The sequence below is a fragment of the Xyrauchen texanus genome, chromosome 46 (genome assembly GCF_025860055.1).
Source record: "Xyrauchen texanus isolate HMW12.3.18 chromosome 46, RBS_HiC_50CHRs, whole genome shotgun sequence".
Lineage (NCBI taxonomy): Eukaryota > Metazoa > Chordata > Actinopteri > Cypriniformes > Catostomidae > Xyrauchen > Xyrauchen texanus.
In genome coordinates this window covers 8,820,195-8,836,462 of record NC_068321.1, presented here as the reverse complement: position 1 = coordinate 8,836,462, position 16,268 = coordinate 8,820,195, and the positions used below count along the sequence as shown (strand labels likewise).

Sequence of the window (16,268 nt, the reverse complement as noted above, 5' to 3'; positions counted from 1 at the left end):
CTTTGAAAAGTTAAATGCATTTTTGTGATTTTGTTGCCTAGATGCAGTGTTTTATCAGTGCACCGTTAACACCTAAAGAAATGAAAGACATGTTTGACAAATATGGCTTAGAAAATTCAGTTTTATCTTATATATTGGTGGTCCTTAAATAAGTATTTCTGCAGCCCTGCGATTTCCAAACGGTGCAGGAATCTCCAAAAGAGGGCGGGAAACTCGAGAGGGAGGCGCACTTCTACCGGGTAAGGGTTAAGTTAGGGGCTCTGCATAGTCCCTTTCACACAGAGAGCCCGGTATTAATCCCGGGAAAGTCGTTCCATGAACTGTTCTGATACTGTAAAATATGTTCATTCACACTGCAAGAGCATTCCTGTAATATCTGCTCGTATTCACACACATCCCAGGATAATCGTATAAAGACCAAAGTGACATCACCATGTGACGGTTAATGTACCGCGTCTTGAGTTTACTGATAACGGCGTGTTTTCTCTCGAGACGCCCGCTCTTCCACTTGTAAACAAATAAATTGCGTAAGATAAATCTAAACGGTTAATTTAATCGTCTGCGCAGATGACGAGTGTTTGTTGTCTCTCTATACCCAATTTTATTAATTTTATTAGGGTAGTTAATTCTACTTTTATAAAGACCTTTTTTGTTGTTGTTTTGTTTGATGTTAACTGTTTTTGTGTTATTGGCTGCTGTCTACCAACTGAAATGCCACCCATGATCTATCAAGATTGAAAGTGAAAGTGCCTTTAAAAAAAACAAACAAAAAAAAAAAAATTCACGGAATTAAGGTGGACTGCAATATTATTAATATAATAGAAAAAGAAGTTATATTTTTTAAATGAATAATTTTCAATGATAGCCTACTGCGCAGCAACAGTTTCTTTGTGCATTCGATTCAGTAATCGCGTTTGTAATTTAGTTCGATTTAAAATGGACTAAAAAAGAAGAAAACTAACACTGACAAGGTAACTATAATGTTGTTTTCTTCAGACATTAGCATGAATTACAATCAAAACGTAATATTCATTTGCTGTTTATTTGTTGCTGGGTTTGTTTGTTTGTTAGTTTTTGGACTAGCACTGTAATTTTTTTCTGTATGCCTTAAGCACTTTTTAAACTTTACAAATAAAATTTATTTGTAATAAACACATTGCCTACAGAATTTAGAAGTATCAAGGCAAATGCCATCTTTTCGATCATGATTTCTACAAGCTGTAAAATTAATATAAAAGCTTTTTTTTTATTTGATAGAAAACATAAATGTGTCATTTGGAACCTACTGTGTTGGAAATAGTAAAACATGAATTTACTGCACCGTTAAGTTCTTGCCCTTTATTTATTATATATTAAAATAAATGTATGAACAAACAGTTGGTCTGTGGTTGCAAGTGCTGTAACGACCTAAAAAGCTATATTGAGTAATTACAAAACTGGTAAAATGTACTGTATTTTTTGTGTTTCATATGTAAGGGTTTCTTTAGCCAGCCATATTTTCACATAGCCTATACATTCATCTTCGCAAATGCATTTTTGAAAAAAAAAAAGAAGAAAAAAAAGAAAGGTTGTACAGGGGAGAGCGGGGCACAAACTAACACTTTTTGGTTTTCTTAAGTTTGTGTAAATACACTTTGGGTTCAAAGTATTTGTCTTTTTTCACAACGTTTGGTACAAGTATGTGGTCTTGTTTTATGAATACAGCTTGAACCTTATTCGTCATCTACCTAGAAAAAAGGAAAGTGAAATGTTACAATGTGCCTCGCCTATGGGGCATGTTGTTACAGGTGAGGGGCACATTTCAACATGACCATAAAGTGTAAAATCCCCCTCAAACAAATCTGTCTTATCTAATTAAAATAAATAGTAGATAAACTAAAATATTATGTCAGTAAAATTAATTTATTAAATTTGTCATGTAAAATATAGCAGTAAGTTTGACAGTTGACAATGAGTAGCCTACTCTAAGACACAGCTCTTCCCTACTTCAGGATTGGATTGTTCCCTGCATGAAATGGCACTTTTTTCGCCACAATTTACAAACTGGGTAACCATCATTATTACTTTTAAATACCCAAAGTATTCCTGCACAACCATATCATATGTGAGGGTGTAATAAAGTTCAGGAATGCCCAGGAGCATTCCGCCCCACCTCCAATTTAACTTCTGTATGTTTCTAAAGTGGCATTTATCCAAAAATGGCATTTTGGGTAACGCTATATCCACATCAATAGGTGTCATGTGCACTATGACATTTGTTTCTATAGGACTATATAAATACTTCCACGCAGGCTTGTGAAAATAATTATTTCTACAATATAGATTAATTAATCTTTTTGCATGTATAGCTGAAAACCCTAATAAGTTGACCCTCTACTCAATTTATTAAGTAAACTCGTTCCCTCAATTGAAACAAAACTTGTGTAATTAAGTTCACTTAACTTGGAATCTAGATGTAAGTAGACTAAGCTCAAATTTGCTACTTGAATATTGTGATCTCTACTTAATAATTTTTTTAATTGAACTAACTCAAATCTAGGTCATGCAATAACACAGCTCAAATAAAGATTTTAACTGACTCTAGGTGAAACATAAAAATAAATGTCATTCTACACAGAAATGCATATATGCCTGTATTTCAGTTTTATACAGAGAACTGAGATAAAGATAACTGTGCCCGACTTGACCAAAGGGGACACAGATCACTTAAATGTTGACATCACACAAAACAGTGACATTATTAGTACTACAAAAGTGCTCAAACCTCAATGGATTTTTAATAACAACTAATTAAATGCCCCCACAAGTTCCCTTTAACTAAGGAAACATAATTAAATAATTAAAGTAAAAGGAATTCATTAAAAGGGGGTGTTTGCTGTCCTTTTCTGCATATCGCGGCACCGTTTTGTGGTCCGTTCTTCATAACGCGGTGGCTCATTTTAGCTAATCGCTGCAGATGCGGCCCGTTTCGTGGCCAACCGATGGCCATTCTGCCCCTGATTGGCCCAAAAATGCGTCGGCCCACCGAGAAAATGCCAGGTATGCCAGATTACCAGTCCAGCCCTGCTCACAGATCGCTATTGCCCTGTTGGTTGCCTCCGAGGAGGATTATCTCACCTATCTTCAGCTGAACTTTCAGGAATTCCACTACAATATCTACTGATGAACACACTCTCCTCGACCTCCTGGCTTTATTATTTGAGCTCGACCGAGCTGGCGCTGAGCACTCTTTGTGTTTAATAAAAGACTGACATTTATCACTTCTGCTTTTGGGTCCTGCTTTCCCCATAGTCTGTGACTGAATAAACCAATCAGTTATGGACCCAGCGGAGGAGAGCACTATTCGTTCCGCTCTGGCCCAGCAAGGGGCTCTACTTGCCGACACAGGACCAGATATGCGCATTGAACTGCGCCATGGAGATGATGGCATCACAGCTTACGGCGCTTGTCCAGCAACTCTGCCCCCCTCCTGATCCCGCTCTGGCGCAGGATTTCCCTCCTCCCCGTCAACTGTTTCTCACGCCTCTGCAAGCAGATCAGACGTGTGAATTCTTACCTGTTACGAATGGAGGCAGCGAAGGCAGACGAGGAGAGCGGGTCTAAGTGCAAGCTTACTTTATTGGAACAGATAAATGAATAAACACAAAGAAAAACCCTCAATGGGGAAATAAACACAAGACTGAGAAAACGGGCAGGGAACACATACCAGGCTAACAACATTCAACAATAGACAGCGACTGAACAAACAGACAGGGTTTAAATACATGGACATAGGACAAAGGGGCCAATGAACAAACAGAACTCAAACAAGATAACAAGGGGATAAACAGAAACCAATGGCAAATTAACGAGGGCAGGTGAAAACAATGAATGAGAACACGAACGCTAACAGGGAGACTGTGGAGCTACAAAAGGGAAACTACGGAATTACAAAAGTGACAAAAATGGTAAACAAAGGGGCAACGGTGAAACAAGACGAGGTATGCCTAACAGAGCCCCCCTCAAGGATCGGATTCCAGACGATCCGAAAAAAGAAACAAATGGAAAAAAAAACACCAGGAGCAGACGGGCAGACTAGGGGGGGGGGGGCACGAGAGCAGGCAGGAAGTCCAAGGGGGCACAGAGGGCAGGCAGGAAGTTCAGGGGGGCACAAAGGGCAGGCAGGAAGTCCAGGGGGGGCACAATGGGCAGGCAGAAAGTCCAGGGGGGCACAGAGGGCAGGCAGGAAGTCCAAGGGGGCACAGAGGGCAGGCAGGAAGTCCAGGGGGGCACAAAGGGCAGGCAGGAAGTCCAGGGGGGCACAGAGGGCAGGCAGGAAGTCCAAGGGGGCACAGAGGGCAGGCAGGGAGTCCAAGGGGGCACAGAGGGCAGGCAGGGAGTCCAAGGGGGCACAGAGGGCAGGCAGGGAGTCCAAGGGGGCACACAGGGCAGGCAGGAAGTCCTGGGGGGCACAAAGGGCAAGGACAGGTTCAGGTGGTCTGGGAGCTGGCCACAGGGCAAGGGTAGGTTCAGGAGGCCTGGGAACTGGCCACAGGGCAGGGACCGGTTCAGGAGGCCTGGGAGCTGGCCACAGGGCAGGGACCGGTTCAGGAGGCCTGGGAGCTGGCCACAGGGCAAGGACAGGTTCAGGTGGTCTGGGAGCTGGCCACAGGGCAAGGATAGGTTCAGGAGGTCTGGGAGCTGGCCACAGGGCAAGGATAGGTTCAGGAGGCCTGGGAGCTGGCCACAGGGCAAGGATAGGTTCAGGAGGCCTGGGAGCTGGCCACAGGGCAAGGATAGGTTCAGGAGGCCTGGGAGCTGGCCACAGGGCAAGGACAGGTTTGGGGAACCTGGGAGGAGGCCACTGGACAGGGACTGGGTCAGGGGGCCTGGGAAGAGGCCACAGGACAGGGACTGGGTCAGGGAGCCTGGGAAGAGGCCACAGGACAGGGACCGGGTCAGGGGGCCTGGGAAGAGGCCACAGGACAGGGACCGGGTCAGGAGGCCTGAGAGGAGGCCACAGGACTGGAACAGGGTCAGGAGGCCTGGGAGGAGGCCACAGGATGGAACAGGGTCAGGGGGCCTGGGAAGAGGCCACAGGATGGGAACAGGGTCCGGAGGCCTGGGAGGAGGCCACAGGACAGGGACTGGGTCAGGAGGCCTGGGAGGAGGCCACAGGAACAGGGTCAGGGGCCCTGGGAGGAGGCCACCGGACAGGGGCAGGTTCAGGAGGCCTGGGAGGAGGCCACAGGACAGGAACAGGGTCAGGAGGCCTGGGAGGAGGCCACAGGACAGGGACTGGGTCAGGAGGCCTGGGAGGAGGCCACAGGACGGGAACAGGGTCAGGAGGCCTGGGAGGAGGCCACAGGACAGGGACTGGGTCAGGGGGCCTGGGAGGAGGCCACAGGACAGGGGCTTGGTCAGGAGGCCTGGGAGGAGGCCACAGGTCAGGGGCCGGGTCAGGAGACCTGGGAGGAGGCCACAAGATAGGGGCCGGGTCAGGAGGCCTGGGAGGAGGCCACAAGATAGGGGCCGGGTCAGGAGGCCTGGGAGGAGGCCACAGGTCAGGAACAGGGTCAGGGGCCCTGGGAGGAGGCCCTAGAGGCAGAGACCTGGAAGGCTCTGGCGGCGGGACCGATGGAGGTGGCGCCATAGGAGGCTCTAGAGGCGGAGGCCTGGAAGGCTCTGGAGGCAGAGCCGTAGGAGGCTTGGGAAGCGGAGCCCAGGAAGGCTCGAGAGACTTGAGGAGCGGAGTCCTAGAGAGCCCGGGAGGCAGAGCCGTAGGAGGCTCGGGAGGCTCCGGGAGCAGAGCCATAGGAGGCTCGGGAGGCGGGCCGAAGGAGGCTCGGTAGGCGGGGCCGTAGGAGGCTCAGGAGGCGGAGCCATAGGATGCTCGAGAGGTGGAGCCCTAGAAAGCTCTGGAGTCTCTGGGAGCAGAGCCGTAGGAGACTCAGGAGATGGAGGCTCTGGGAGCCAAGCCGTAGGAGGCTCGGGACGCGGAGCCGTAGGAGGTTCGAGAGGCGGAGCCCCAGAAAGCTCAGAAGTCTCTGGGAGCAGAGCCGTAGGAGGCTCAGGAGGCGGAGCCGTAGGATGCTCAAGAGGTGGAGCCCTAGAAAGCTCTGGAGTCTCTGGGAGCAGAGCCGTAGGAGGCTCGGGAGATGGAGCCGTAGGAGGCTCTGGAGGTGGAGCCGTAGGAGGCTCGGGAGGCGGAGCCATAGGAGGCTCGGGAGGCGGAGCCATAGGAGGCTCGGGAAGAAGGGCAGTGGAAGGCTCGAGGGGCTCGAGAGGCTGGAGGGGTGGAGCCCTGGAAGGCTCGAGAGGCTTGAGAGGTGGAGCTCTGGGAAGCTCGGAGGGCGGAGCTCTGGAAAGCTCGGGAAGCTCGGAAGGCAGAGCTCTGGAAAGCTCGGAAGGCGGAGCTCTGGAAAACTCGGAGGGAGGAGCTCTGGGAAGCTTGGAGGGCGGAGCTCTGGGAAGCTCAGGAAGCTCGGAAGGCAGGGTTCTAGGAAGCTCGGAGGGCGGAGCTCTGGAAAGCTCGTAAGGCGGAGCTCTGGAAAGCTCGGAGGGCGGAGCTCTGGAAATCTCAGGAAGCTCGGAAAACAGGGTTCTAGGAAGCTCGGAGGGCGGAGCTCTGGAAAGCTCGGAAGGCGGAGCTCTGGAAAGCTCGGAAGGCGGAGCTCTGGAAAGCTCGGGGGGTACTGGCTCTTGGACGGTCATGGCCACTGGCGCTGGCTCTTGGACGGTCATGGCTACTGGCACTGGGACGGACAAGACCACAGGCGCTGGCTCAGGGGCGGTCGAGGCTACAGGCGCTGGCTCACTGACGTTGGAGGCTACAGGCGCTGGCTCACTGACGTCGGAGGCTACAGGCGCTGACTCACTGACATCGGAGGCTACAGGCGCTGGCTCACTGACATCGGCGGCTACAGGCGCTGGCTCACTGACGTCGGAGGCTACAGGCGCTGACTCCCTGACGTCGGAGGCTACAGGCGCTGGCTTCCTGATATCGGAGGCTACAGGCGCTGGCTCGCTGATGGCTGAGGCGACAGGCGCTGGCTCACTGACATCGGGGGCTAACGGCTCGCTGACCGTGGCAGGCGTGGGCTCTGGCTCGCTGACCGTGGCGGGCGTGGGCTCTGGCTCGCTGACCGTGGCAGGTGGAGACTGGAGAGCAGAAGCCTTTCTTCTTTTCCTCGTCCTCCGGGCGGATGAAGCTGGCAACGCTGGCACGTTGGCCATGGCCGGCACGGAAAGCCCAGAGGCGGAAACCGGGATCGAGAGAGGTGGCTCCCCGGCATAGAGGTCCCTCAAGACCAGACTCACATACTCCCTCCACGTGAGGTCTCCGGAGTCCGGCAATTCCCTCTGCCGGTGTGTTGGTAGCCCGAGCCGGTAGATGGTGTTCAGGGATGTGTCGTCGAAGCCGAGGTGGATGGCAACAGTCGAAAAGAAGTGGGAGTATTCGCGGATGGTCAAATCCGCCTGGGTCAGTTCCATAAAGTAAGCTGCTAGATCCATATTTGGTGGTCTATCGTTCTGTTACGAATGGAGGCAGCGAAGGCAGACGAGGAGAGTGGGTCTAAGTGCAAGCTTACTTTATTGGAACAGATAAATGAATAAACACAAAGAAAAACCCTCAATGGGGAAATAAACACAAGACTGAGAAAACGGGCAGGGAACACATACCAGGCTAACAACATTCAACGATAGACAGCGACTGAACAAACAGACAGGGTTTAAATACATGGACATAGGACAAAGGGGCCAATGAACAAACAGAACTCAAACAGGATAACAAGGGGATAAACAGAAACCAATGGCTAATTAACGAGGGCAGGTGAAAACAATGAATGAGAACACGAACGGTAACAGGGAGACTGTGGAGCTACAAAAGGGACAAAAGTGAAAACTACGGAATTACAGAAGTGACAAAAATGGTAAACAAAGGGGCAACGGTGAAACAAGACGAGGTATGCCTAACATTACCACAGCTCCAAACTCAGGAGAGGGATATGTCAGAGCATTTCTCTCTCGATGCTCTTTGTTTTTCTCAATGCAGCCCTCTACCTTCACTTCTGACACCATGAAGGTTGCCAGCATAATCATGCTTCTCTCCAGTAAGGCTGAAGAGTGGGGAACGTATGTTTTGGACACCCATCATGGGTGCTGCGCATCCTACGAGGCTTTCTATTCGGAGCTTCACCGGGTTTTTGATCACACCGCCCAAGGTCGGGAAGCAGGGAGATTTCTATCTGGACTTTCCCAGGGGAGCCAATCAGTTGTGGAATTTGCGATCGAATTTCACACTCTGGCTGCCTCCAGTGACTGCAACGACCTTGCTATGTGGGACCACTTCTTGCGGGGATTATCGGACTCTATCCAGATGAGATCTATTCCTTAGACTTACCCCCACGATTCGAAGACTTGGTGGACCTGACCAATCAGGTCAATCAGTGTGGCAGACTCCCGGTCTTGTGTTAGGAGAACAGCAACATCTCCTCAAGGGGCTGTGTTTCGTTTGTGGCCAAGCAGGCCATCGCTCCACTACCTGCCCGTTAAAAGACCCCACTAGCCAGTAGGTAGGGGGTTACTGGTGAGCACATCTCCCTGGACAAAGCCCCTGGACTTCGCACCTTCCTCCCGGTCCGATTACAGAGTATTTCCGATGTTATCTCTGCTCTGGTAGATTCCGGTGCTGAGGGACATTTTTAGACTCGGATTTGGCTTTAAGGTGGTGGCTTCCCATATGCTGACTGAAGGAACCCATCACAGCCCACATTCTCAGTGGTACACCCTTATCAGTACTCACACATGCCACTAGGCCTGTCACCATGGTCTTCAGGAATCATTCTGAGCAGCTGTCCTTCCTCCTCATCCAGTCTCCTACTACCACAGAGGTGCGGGGCACCCGTGGTTGTAACATATAACCCTCACATAGACTGGGCAACCAACTCTGTTTTGTCTTGGAGTTCTTTCTGTTTTTCACATTGTCTTAACTCTGCTGTCTCTCCTGTCCAGTCTTGTTTTTCGTTGCAGGATGAGCCAGCAGATGTTTCGGGTGTTCTGCAGGAGTATCACAACTTGAGGGCAGTATTCAGCCGATCCCACGCTTCAACCCTTCCTCCTCATCACCCGTACGACTGCGCTATTAAAGTGCATCCTGGCATCTCTCCGCCTCGAGGATGGTTGTATTCGCTCTTGGGCCCAGAGAGGGAGGCTATGAATGGGTATATTACGATTCTTTAGCAGCTGGTCTCATCCGCTCTTCCTCTTCACCCACAGGGGCGTGGTTCTTCTTTATGGAGAAGAAGGACAGCATGCTTAGACCCTGCATAGATTATCGGGGGCTGAATGACATCACAGTATAGATCCGTTACCCTCTGCCACTGATGTCTTCTGCTTTCGAACTCTTACAGGGGGCGTCTGTCTTTAAAAAGTTAGACTGGTCTGTATTAGGAAGGGGGATGAGTAGAAGGCGGCTTTTAACACCCATAGGGGGCATGTTGAATACTTGGTCATGCCATGTGGATTGGTCAACTCCCCCACCTTCTTCCAGGGGCTGAGATTTCAGAATCTGGGAAGTGGCCAACCCCAGATTCTCACAAGGCTTTGCAGAGGTTTCTGGGGTTTGATAACTTTTATTGAAGATTTATAAGGAACTATCGCCAACTCGCTGCTCCTCTGACGGATCTCAACTCCACACTCACTAACTTTTATTGGTCCCTGCGGGCTGAGTCGAGCAGTTTTCCACTGCACACATTTTAATTTCCCCTGATGCTGCTTTACAGTTTGTGGTGGAGGTAGATGCATCAGAGGTCGGTGTTGGAGCAGTTCTCTCTCATCGCTCTCCCTCAGATGTAAGCATGCACCCCTGTGTGTTCTTTTCGCACAGGTTAAATCCTGCCGAACGGAATTATGACATTGGTAACCGGGAATTACTGGCTGTCCGGCTGGCCTTGGGTAAAATGGGTTCGGGGATACCTTTCGGGGTATGGACTGATCACAAGAACCTAGAGTACATCTATAGCGCTAAACGCCTTAACTCTCATGCACAGCGGGTAGACTGTTTTTTCAATGATCAGTTCAAACACACATCCTTCAGTGGAGTCATTTGTCCAACATCACCTGCCACCCAGGGGTGGCTCGTACTCAGATGCTCATTAGACAACGTTTCTGGTGACCATTGGTTGCGCAGGACATTCGACAGTTTGTTGCCGTGTGTCCTATTTGTGCGGCTAGTGAGACCTTCTGTAGTTTCCTACAGGCTCCTCAAAACACTGTCAGTCCCTTCGAGACCCTGGTCACAGATAACCATGGACTTTGTTACTTGTCTCCCCCCCTCCTATGGCAACACATTTGTTTTGACTGTAGTGGACCGGTTCTCAAAGGCAGCTCATTTTATTCCCTTCCCCAAATTACCGTCAGCGAGGGAGACAGCGGTAGTGGTCATTAACCACGTCTTCCGTATTCATGGCCTCCCAGTGGACGTTGTTTCTGACAGAGGCCCCCAGTTTGTGTCACATTTTTGGGCAGAGTTCCGACAACAGCTGGGGGCTACAGTACAGTTTGTGCTCTGGGTTTCATCCCCAGACTAATGGGCAGGCGGAACAAGCTAACCAACAACTGGAGAAGTCCCTGCAGTGTATGGCCTCCTGAAACCCTTCCTCTTGGAGCGAGAATTTAGTTTGGGTCGAGTATGCTCACAACTCGTTGCCGTTGTCATATACAGGGTTGTCCCCCTTTCAGTGTAGCCTCAGTTACCAGCCCCCACTTTTCCCCTCCCAAAAGCTTCCATGACCCTCTGCCTTCTCTGGGCGTGTAAACAATTTGGAAAGGACAAATACATCACACTTTCTTTTGCCCTTGGGCTGGCCATTTGACCTTTTAACCCTCATAAAAAAAGCTTTAGAGAAAATCCCAAAACTTCCTTAAAAGACACTTTTAACAATTAAGTGGGCATTTGCCATAAAGTTTATCAATTTATTGTACTGTATATATTTGGAAACTGGCTGGTAAATGTTTACAGTACACTCACCAGTGAACCAGTGAGATCCTTTCACAGTGTGTTGAGACTAAAAATTGTTCTGTGTAATGTGTGTCCAAAAACAAGGTCAATGCAACCCATTTGTCATTTAATGTCTCTTTTAATACCTCTTCTGTTCTCTACATTCAGTTGTTGATCAAAAACAACCAAAGTAAACATTTAATTCTAATCAGGCATAGCACAGATGAGATAAAGCCTTTTATGTCTCTCGTTAACTTGAACTCATTTACAGACGCTCTTTACAGAAATGCCATATTTCCTTAAAGAGACATTTGTTAAACAAATCAATGTTAATACTTGTTTATTGTTTAATTGCATATTTTGTACTATTTACATGTAACAAAAAATTATATATTCAATATAGTATCATTTACTGATTAAATACATTGATTTGTTCAGGTTTAAAAAGTTAAAATGATGAAAAACAAATAAAATATATTAGAAACATATATTTTATATATCATAATGCACCTAGTTAGAAGGTCCTCTGTATAATTCACAGCATTAGCTGAGAGATTATTTATTTCATATATAAGCATAAGGGAAATTACAACTTAAATTTACCCATATGAATCGATATAAAATTGAAATCAAATGGAGAGCTTGTGAATCAGAATTGAATCTGGAATTCTGTATCAATACCCAGCCCTAGGCCCTACCTTAGTGAAATATATTATTTTAGTGCCGTATTCATACAAGATGAAATGTCTTGTATGAATACGGCACTAAAATAATATATTTTAGTGCCGTATTCATACAAGATGAAATGTCTCCTTTGTCTCCCACTCACCAAGGAAATTGTCAAAAATTCACCATCAGATGTGTTACCTTTACTTTTTAATACTTAATATTTAATATGGTACTTTTTACTTTCACTCAAATATGTTTCTAGATAGATACTTTAACTTTTAATTGAGTACAATTTTCACTCAGTATCCATACTTTCACTTAAGTGTACATTTTAAATACTTTTACACCCCTGATCCAAATATAGCTCCTACATATATTTCCTTTATCTGGTGCTATTTCATTAACCACTGTGAAAAGAATGTAAGAACAGTGTCCCATATTGAATCTACCCATTATTCCATCTCATAGACAACAGCATGCTGGATTCTATGCATGACAAGCATAAATCAACTTTCAATGCAACATGATCCTTTTTACCACATATCCCTGGGGCTTTAAGTCCTACACACACACACACACACACACACACACACACACACACACACACACACACACACACACACACACACACACACACACACACACACACACACACACACACACACACACAGGAGCTCAGGTGTGCCTTTACAAGCTTCAGCTTTCAGAGTTATCACCGCACAATCCATTGCCGGCAGCTATAGGTACGCACCCACAAGCCTGAGACCACAACACACTAAGATTACCAAGATTACCACAGAATTTACAGTCTGAGACTCTATCCAGGTACTGCAAAGGATCATCACTTCTTCAATGAAAGTGATATTGTGCGAGTCATTTTTTCATAACTAGTTGTGCTGCAATTTCAAGAATAAAATAATAACATGCAAATTGTATTTTGGTGCTATGCACTTTCATGTTTGTGACATTATGTTAATGTTCTGTCTAGTAGAAGCGATTTGGGATCTTCATAGCTGTGGACATATGGTGGATCTTTGGTAAAAGTTGTAGCTCTTGCCTCATTTAGAGCTACAACCACAATCTATGTGGCTTCATATCTGCAAAGGTATGGAAAGAGTTTTGTCAAAGTTGATGTATGATTTCATTCAATCAGTATTTTGTTCCAAATTAAATAATTCCAGCTTTGAGTAATTTGTGGTTTTACCACTAAAAAGTACTCTATATTTAGCATTGTGTTGTAGTTGTTTGGGCATGCATTTTTTATACATTTATTTGATTTTGCTTTATCTATCTTGGTTGTAATTTAGTTAACTTGTTTAGTTAGCTTGCGGTCTACTGTCTCTGCTTTTTAGTATGTTTGACTAGTAAAATATAGTAAAACGTATTGGTAAAGGTGAATAAAACTATAAATATAAAAAATCATATTGCAGTTTAGCACAATCTTGCTGACTTTACTGCAGTACGAGATGCTACAATAGTAAACTGTCTCACTTGCATGGTAATTACGTTATAACGAGACATTATTTAGTTTTTTCTGTTGTCGCATGAGCTGCTTGTATTGCTTTAAAACCAATCTAATACAATAATGTCTTGTCCTTGCATGTTTTCAATTTACTATTACATCACATGCAACACTTAAACAGAAGCCCACCTGTGAGTTCCAGTGTTGTTGTCACATACTGTACATACAATGTGGCTTTTCTTGAATGAAGTTGGACTTGCATTGTGGTGAATTATCTGCAGTCTTTTTATATTAAACTCTATTCTATATCTCTTTGTGTGTCATGGACATACTGTACAATTCTGATTTATAAAGTTACTGTAAATGCTCATCTCACACTATTATAGTTAACGGGTTCATGTTTGTTTAAATTTGTTTGACATCGTGTTGTATAATGCAAAGACTTGCAAAATATTTTTAAGTGGCTTTTGGATTACACTTTATGTTTGTGTTTAACAGATGTCTTAAAGGTTAGAATTTCTTGTGTATCATTAATATTTTCATAAATAGGTGCTGATAAAACCTATTTGCTTTCTCCAGAAATATATTTTTTTAAAACTATTTCACCCTTATTAACAGTCTGATGCAAATGAATGATGTAAATAACCGTTGATTAACATAGTCAAGTTTTAAGAGATGCCCTTACAAAAATAGAGAGTTCATAGAAAACTTGCCGCAAACATGCTGTAAATTCGCTTCAAACTTACCACAAATTTGCCACTAAACATTTTCACATGCAAATGAGCTTTGCGGCAAAACATGCGGCAAATCGTCCTTTGTTACCAAAGGTTTGTTGCAGGTTTACCACTTCTGGCGAAGAGCTCCAAACTTCTGGCAAACATTTGTGGTGAATCACATGCTCATTTGCATGTGAAAATAATTAGTGGCAAATTTGTTGCTAGTTTGTGGTTTAGATTTTTTTGTAAGGGCTGTTATTCATAAGTCATCTGACTGCTGTACTTCTCACTTTGACAGTTCTATATTCAAGGATCAAAACGTTTAGACACATTGCTTTATTATTCCTCTCTCTCCATTCGTGCATAGCTCCTATAGGTCCAGCTATGCTGATCCGACTGGAGGCATCTGCGTTCCTGCTTCTCTGTGAGTCTGCTTTGACGTTTCTGGAAGCTGACAGTGAAATTACCCTATGAGCCCAATCACGGGAAACATGTGATCACTTGCCAAAACTTGGATTGAATTTTTTTTTCACTTGTTGACACTTGAATTTGAACTTGTGCTAGATTCCTTTTTTATTGCACATTTTTCCCACTGAGTAGTTATTTTGCTATCATAACACAGCTAGTTTGAATGAGACACTGTCACTCAAAGTTTAGCAACTGTTCTGGCTCGTACTTGTTTTTTTAACATGTACATTTTTCTATTTCAAATTCTTGTTTGGTTTTAATTTTTGAAATTTAATAAGATAAATCAGTTGATGACTATCTTTAAGCTGCTAGTACATAATTTCTGTCTAGTCTCTTAGACATTTCATTCCAGCCCATGTCAAAATAACATCCATAATTTTTTTTGTAGTACTTTTTGGCCACTTTGTATCTAAAATCATGCTGTTCATGAAAATCTCCAATTCAGTTCTATGGGACATTCTGTAAAGCTTGTCAGACCTAGCAACAGTAACCAAGGGAAATTTCAGCAAAGGGTAAATTGTTCTTATTATTCATAGACCCTATGAAATGTTTTGATGAACACAATTTTAAATGTTTCTATTGAAACAGGAAGTTGCAGCGGGCTTGCCATTTAGATTTTCAAAATAGCAGCCATTAGTTTAAGACAAGTCGCTAAATTATGATTAAGTGAGCATTGTATCGAACAAAATCTGTAAATGCCGCTGAGCAAATTATAATATAATTGATATTTTTGGTCCATTTTCCCATAAGAGAAAACATGATCACACTGGAAGTCGGCATGTTGTTTTAGAGATTTCTGGTACCCTAGGATTGGCCACATTATTTCATTCAGAACCACTTTGGCAAACAAACAATTTATTGGATAGTGGATACAGCAATTATACTTTAGCGGTATTGTTCCATTATTGGGGGTTGGGGGGTGCGTTCTTCTCCTGCAGTTAAATGAAGTAGAGGGAGGCTCTACATGAACAACCCCCCATATGAGAACCATCAGCAAGGAAGAACATAACATTGTGGCAAAATATCCAAGAAAAATCAGACTCATGATATGAAGAGGCGCAGCTCGGAAGGTGAAACTTCTGGACTGTTTAAAGATCTGGTCATGACAGCTGTCACCTGGAACAAAAAGCAACAGGACAGAAGACTGCACAAGAACAACAAAGATGGCTAAAGCTATAAAACGGATGGACAATGGAGACGAATGCATATGGAAGGTAGAGCTGGGGAGGTGGTGGGTTTGTTGTCATGTGCTTGGCTAGGCTGGAAAGAATAGCTGTGATGAGCTGTGATGACCACCCTTGACAGAGAGACTTCTGGGTTTGGAGGAAGGCCTGCCCGCCTGAACTATTGTTTGATGCCGACTCACCGTCAAGCGCCATCTCAGCTCCAGCATGTTAACCTTCCCCTGTGGCATGACCGGTAGCACATTGCATAAGCAACGTGGGAGACCCGGGTTCGGATCCCACTTAAAAACCACGAAGTAGTCACGTTCACATTATCAACAATGAGCATGATTCAGAGGTTGCATTTTGCCTCTGAAACTGCATTTATACTACACTGATTGTTAGGTTTAGGTTTGGTGTTTGGTCAGGTTTGGTCCTGTACAGCTGAAACTAGTTTCAGAACTCGCTTTTGGCACCCCTCTGTGGACATTTCACCTGAAAAATGGAGCTCACACATACCCATACATCTAACCACACTTACCGCTTTGGCCACTGAGGACAGTGTTTTGAATTTTGGTAACACAGACTGATTTTAGCAAAAGAAAAGTAAATCTAGTGTTTTCAATTTCGAGTCTGTAAGAGAAAAACGTATTAATTAATATCTGCTAAAAATGTATTTTGTCCATTTTTAGGAGTGCACTAGAATACCAATGGCCTAAAAGCTAACAGACCAGGACTAAAAGCCAAAAAAACTATTTCATTTCATTGGGTCTTTGAGAAAAGCACAGTTCGAGTGAGAGACAAAAACT

The 16,268-nt window shown here is 45.3% G+C and overlaps 1 protein-coding gene across 3 annotated transcripts in view; it reads left to right on the top strand.

Moving 5' to 3' along the window:
• The first annotated feature begins 854 nt into the window (after nucleotides 1-854).
• lamb4 (laminin, beta 4) overlaps nucleotides 855-16,268 on the top strand; it is a 49,903-nt gene continuing 34,489 nt past the window's right edge. Inside the window, exons 1-3 of one of the 3 annotated variants that reach the window (XM_052119803.1) lie at nucleotides 855-971; nucleotides 12,639-12,755; nucleotides 14,196-14,252. In XM_052119803.1, coding sequence (XP_051975763.1) covers nucleotides 12,734-12,755; nucleotides 14,196-14,252 — 79 coding nt within the window. In that variant the 5' untranslated portion in view covers nucleotides 855-971; nucleotides 12,639-12,733. Of the gene's footprint in view, nucleotides 972-12,361; nucleotides 12,476-12,638; nucleotides 12,756-14,195; nucleotides 14,253-16,268 lie in introns of those variants that run through there. The other 2 variants (XM_052119802.1, XM_052119804.1) reach the window with 2 other exon arrangements.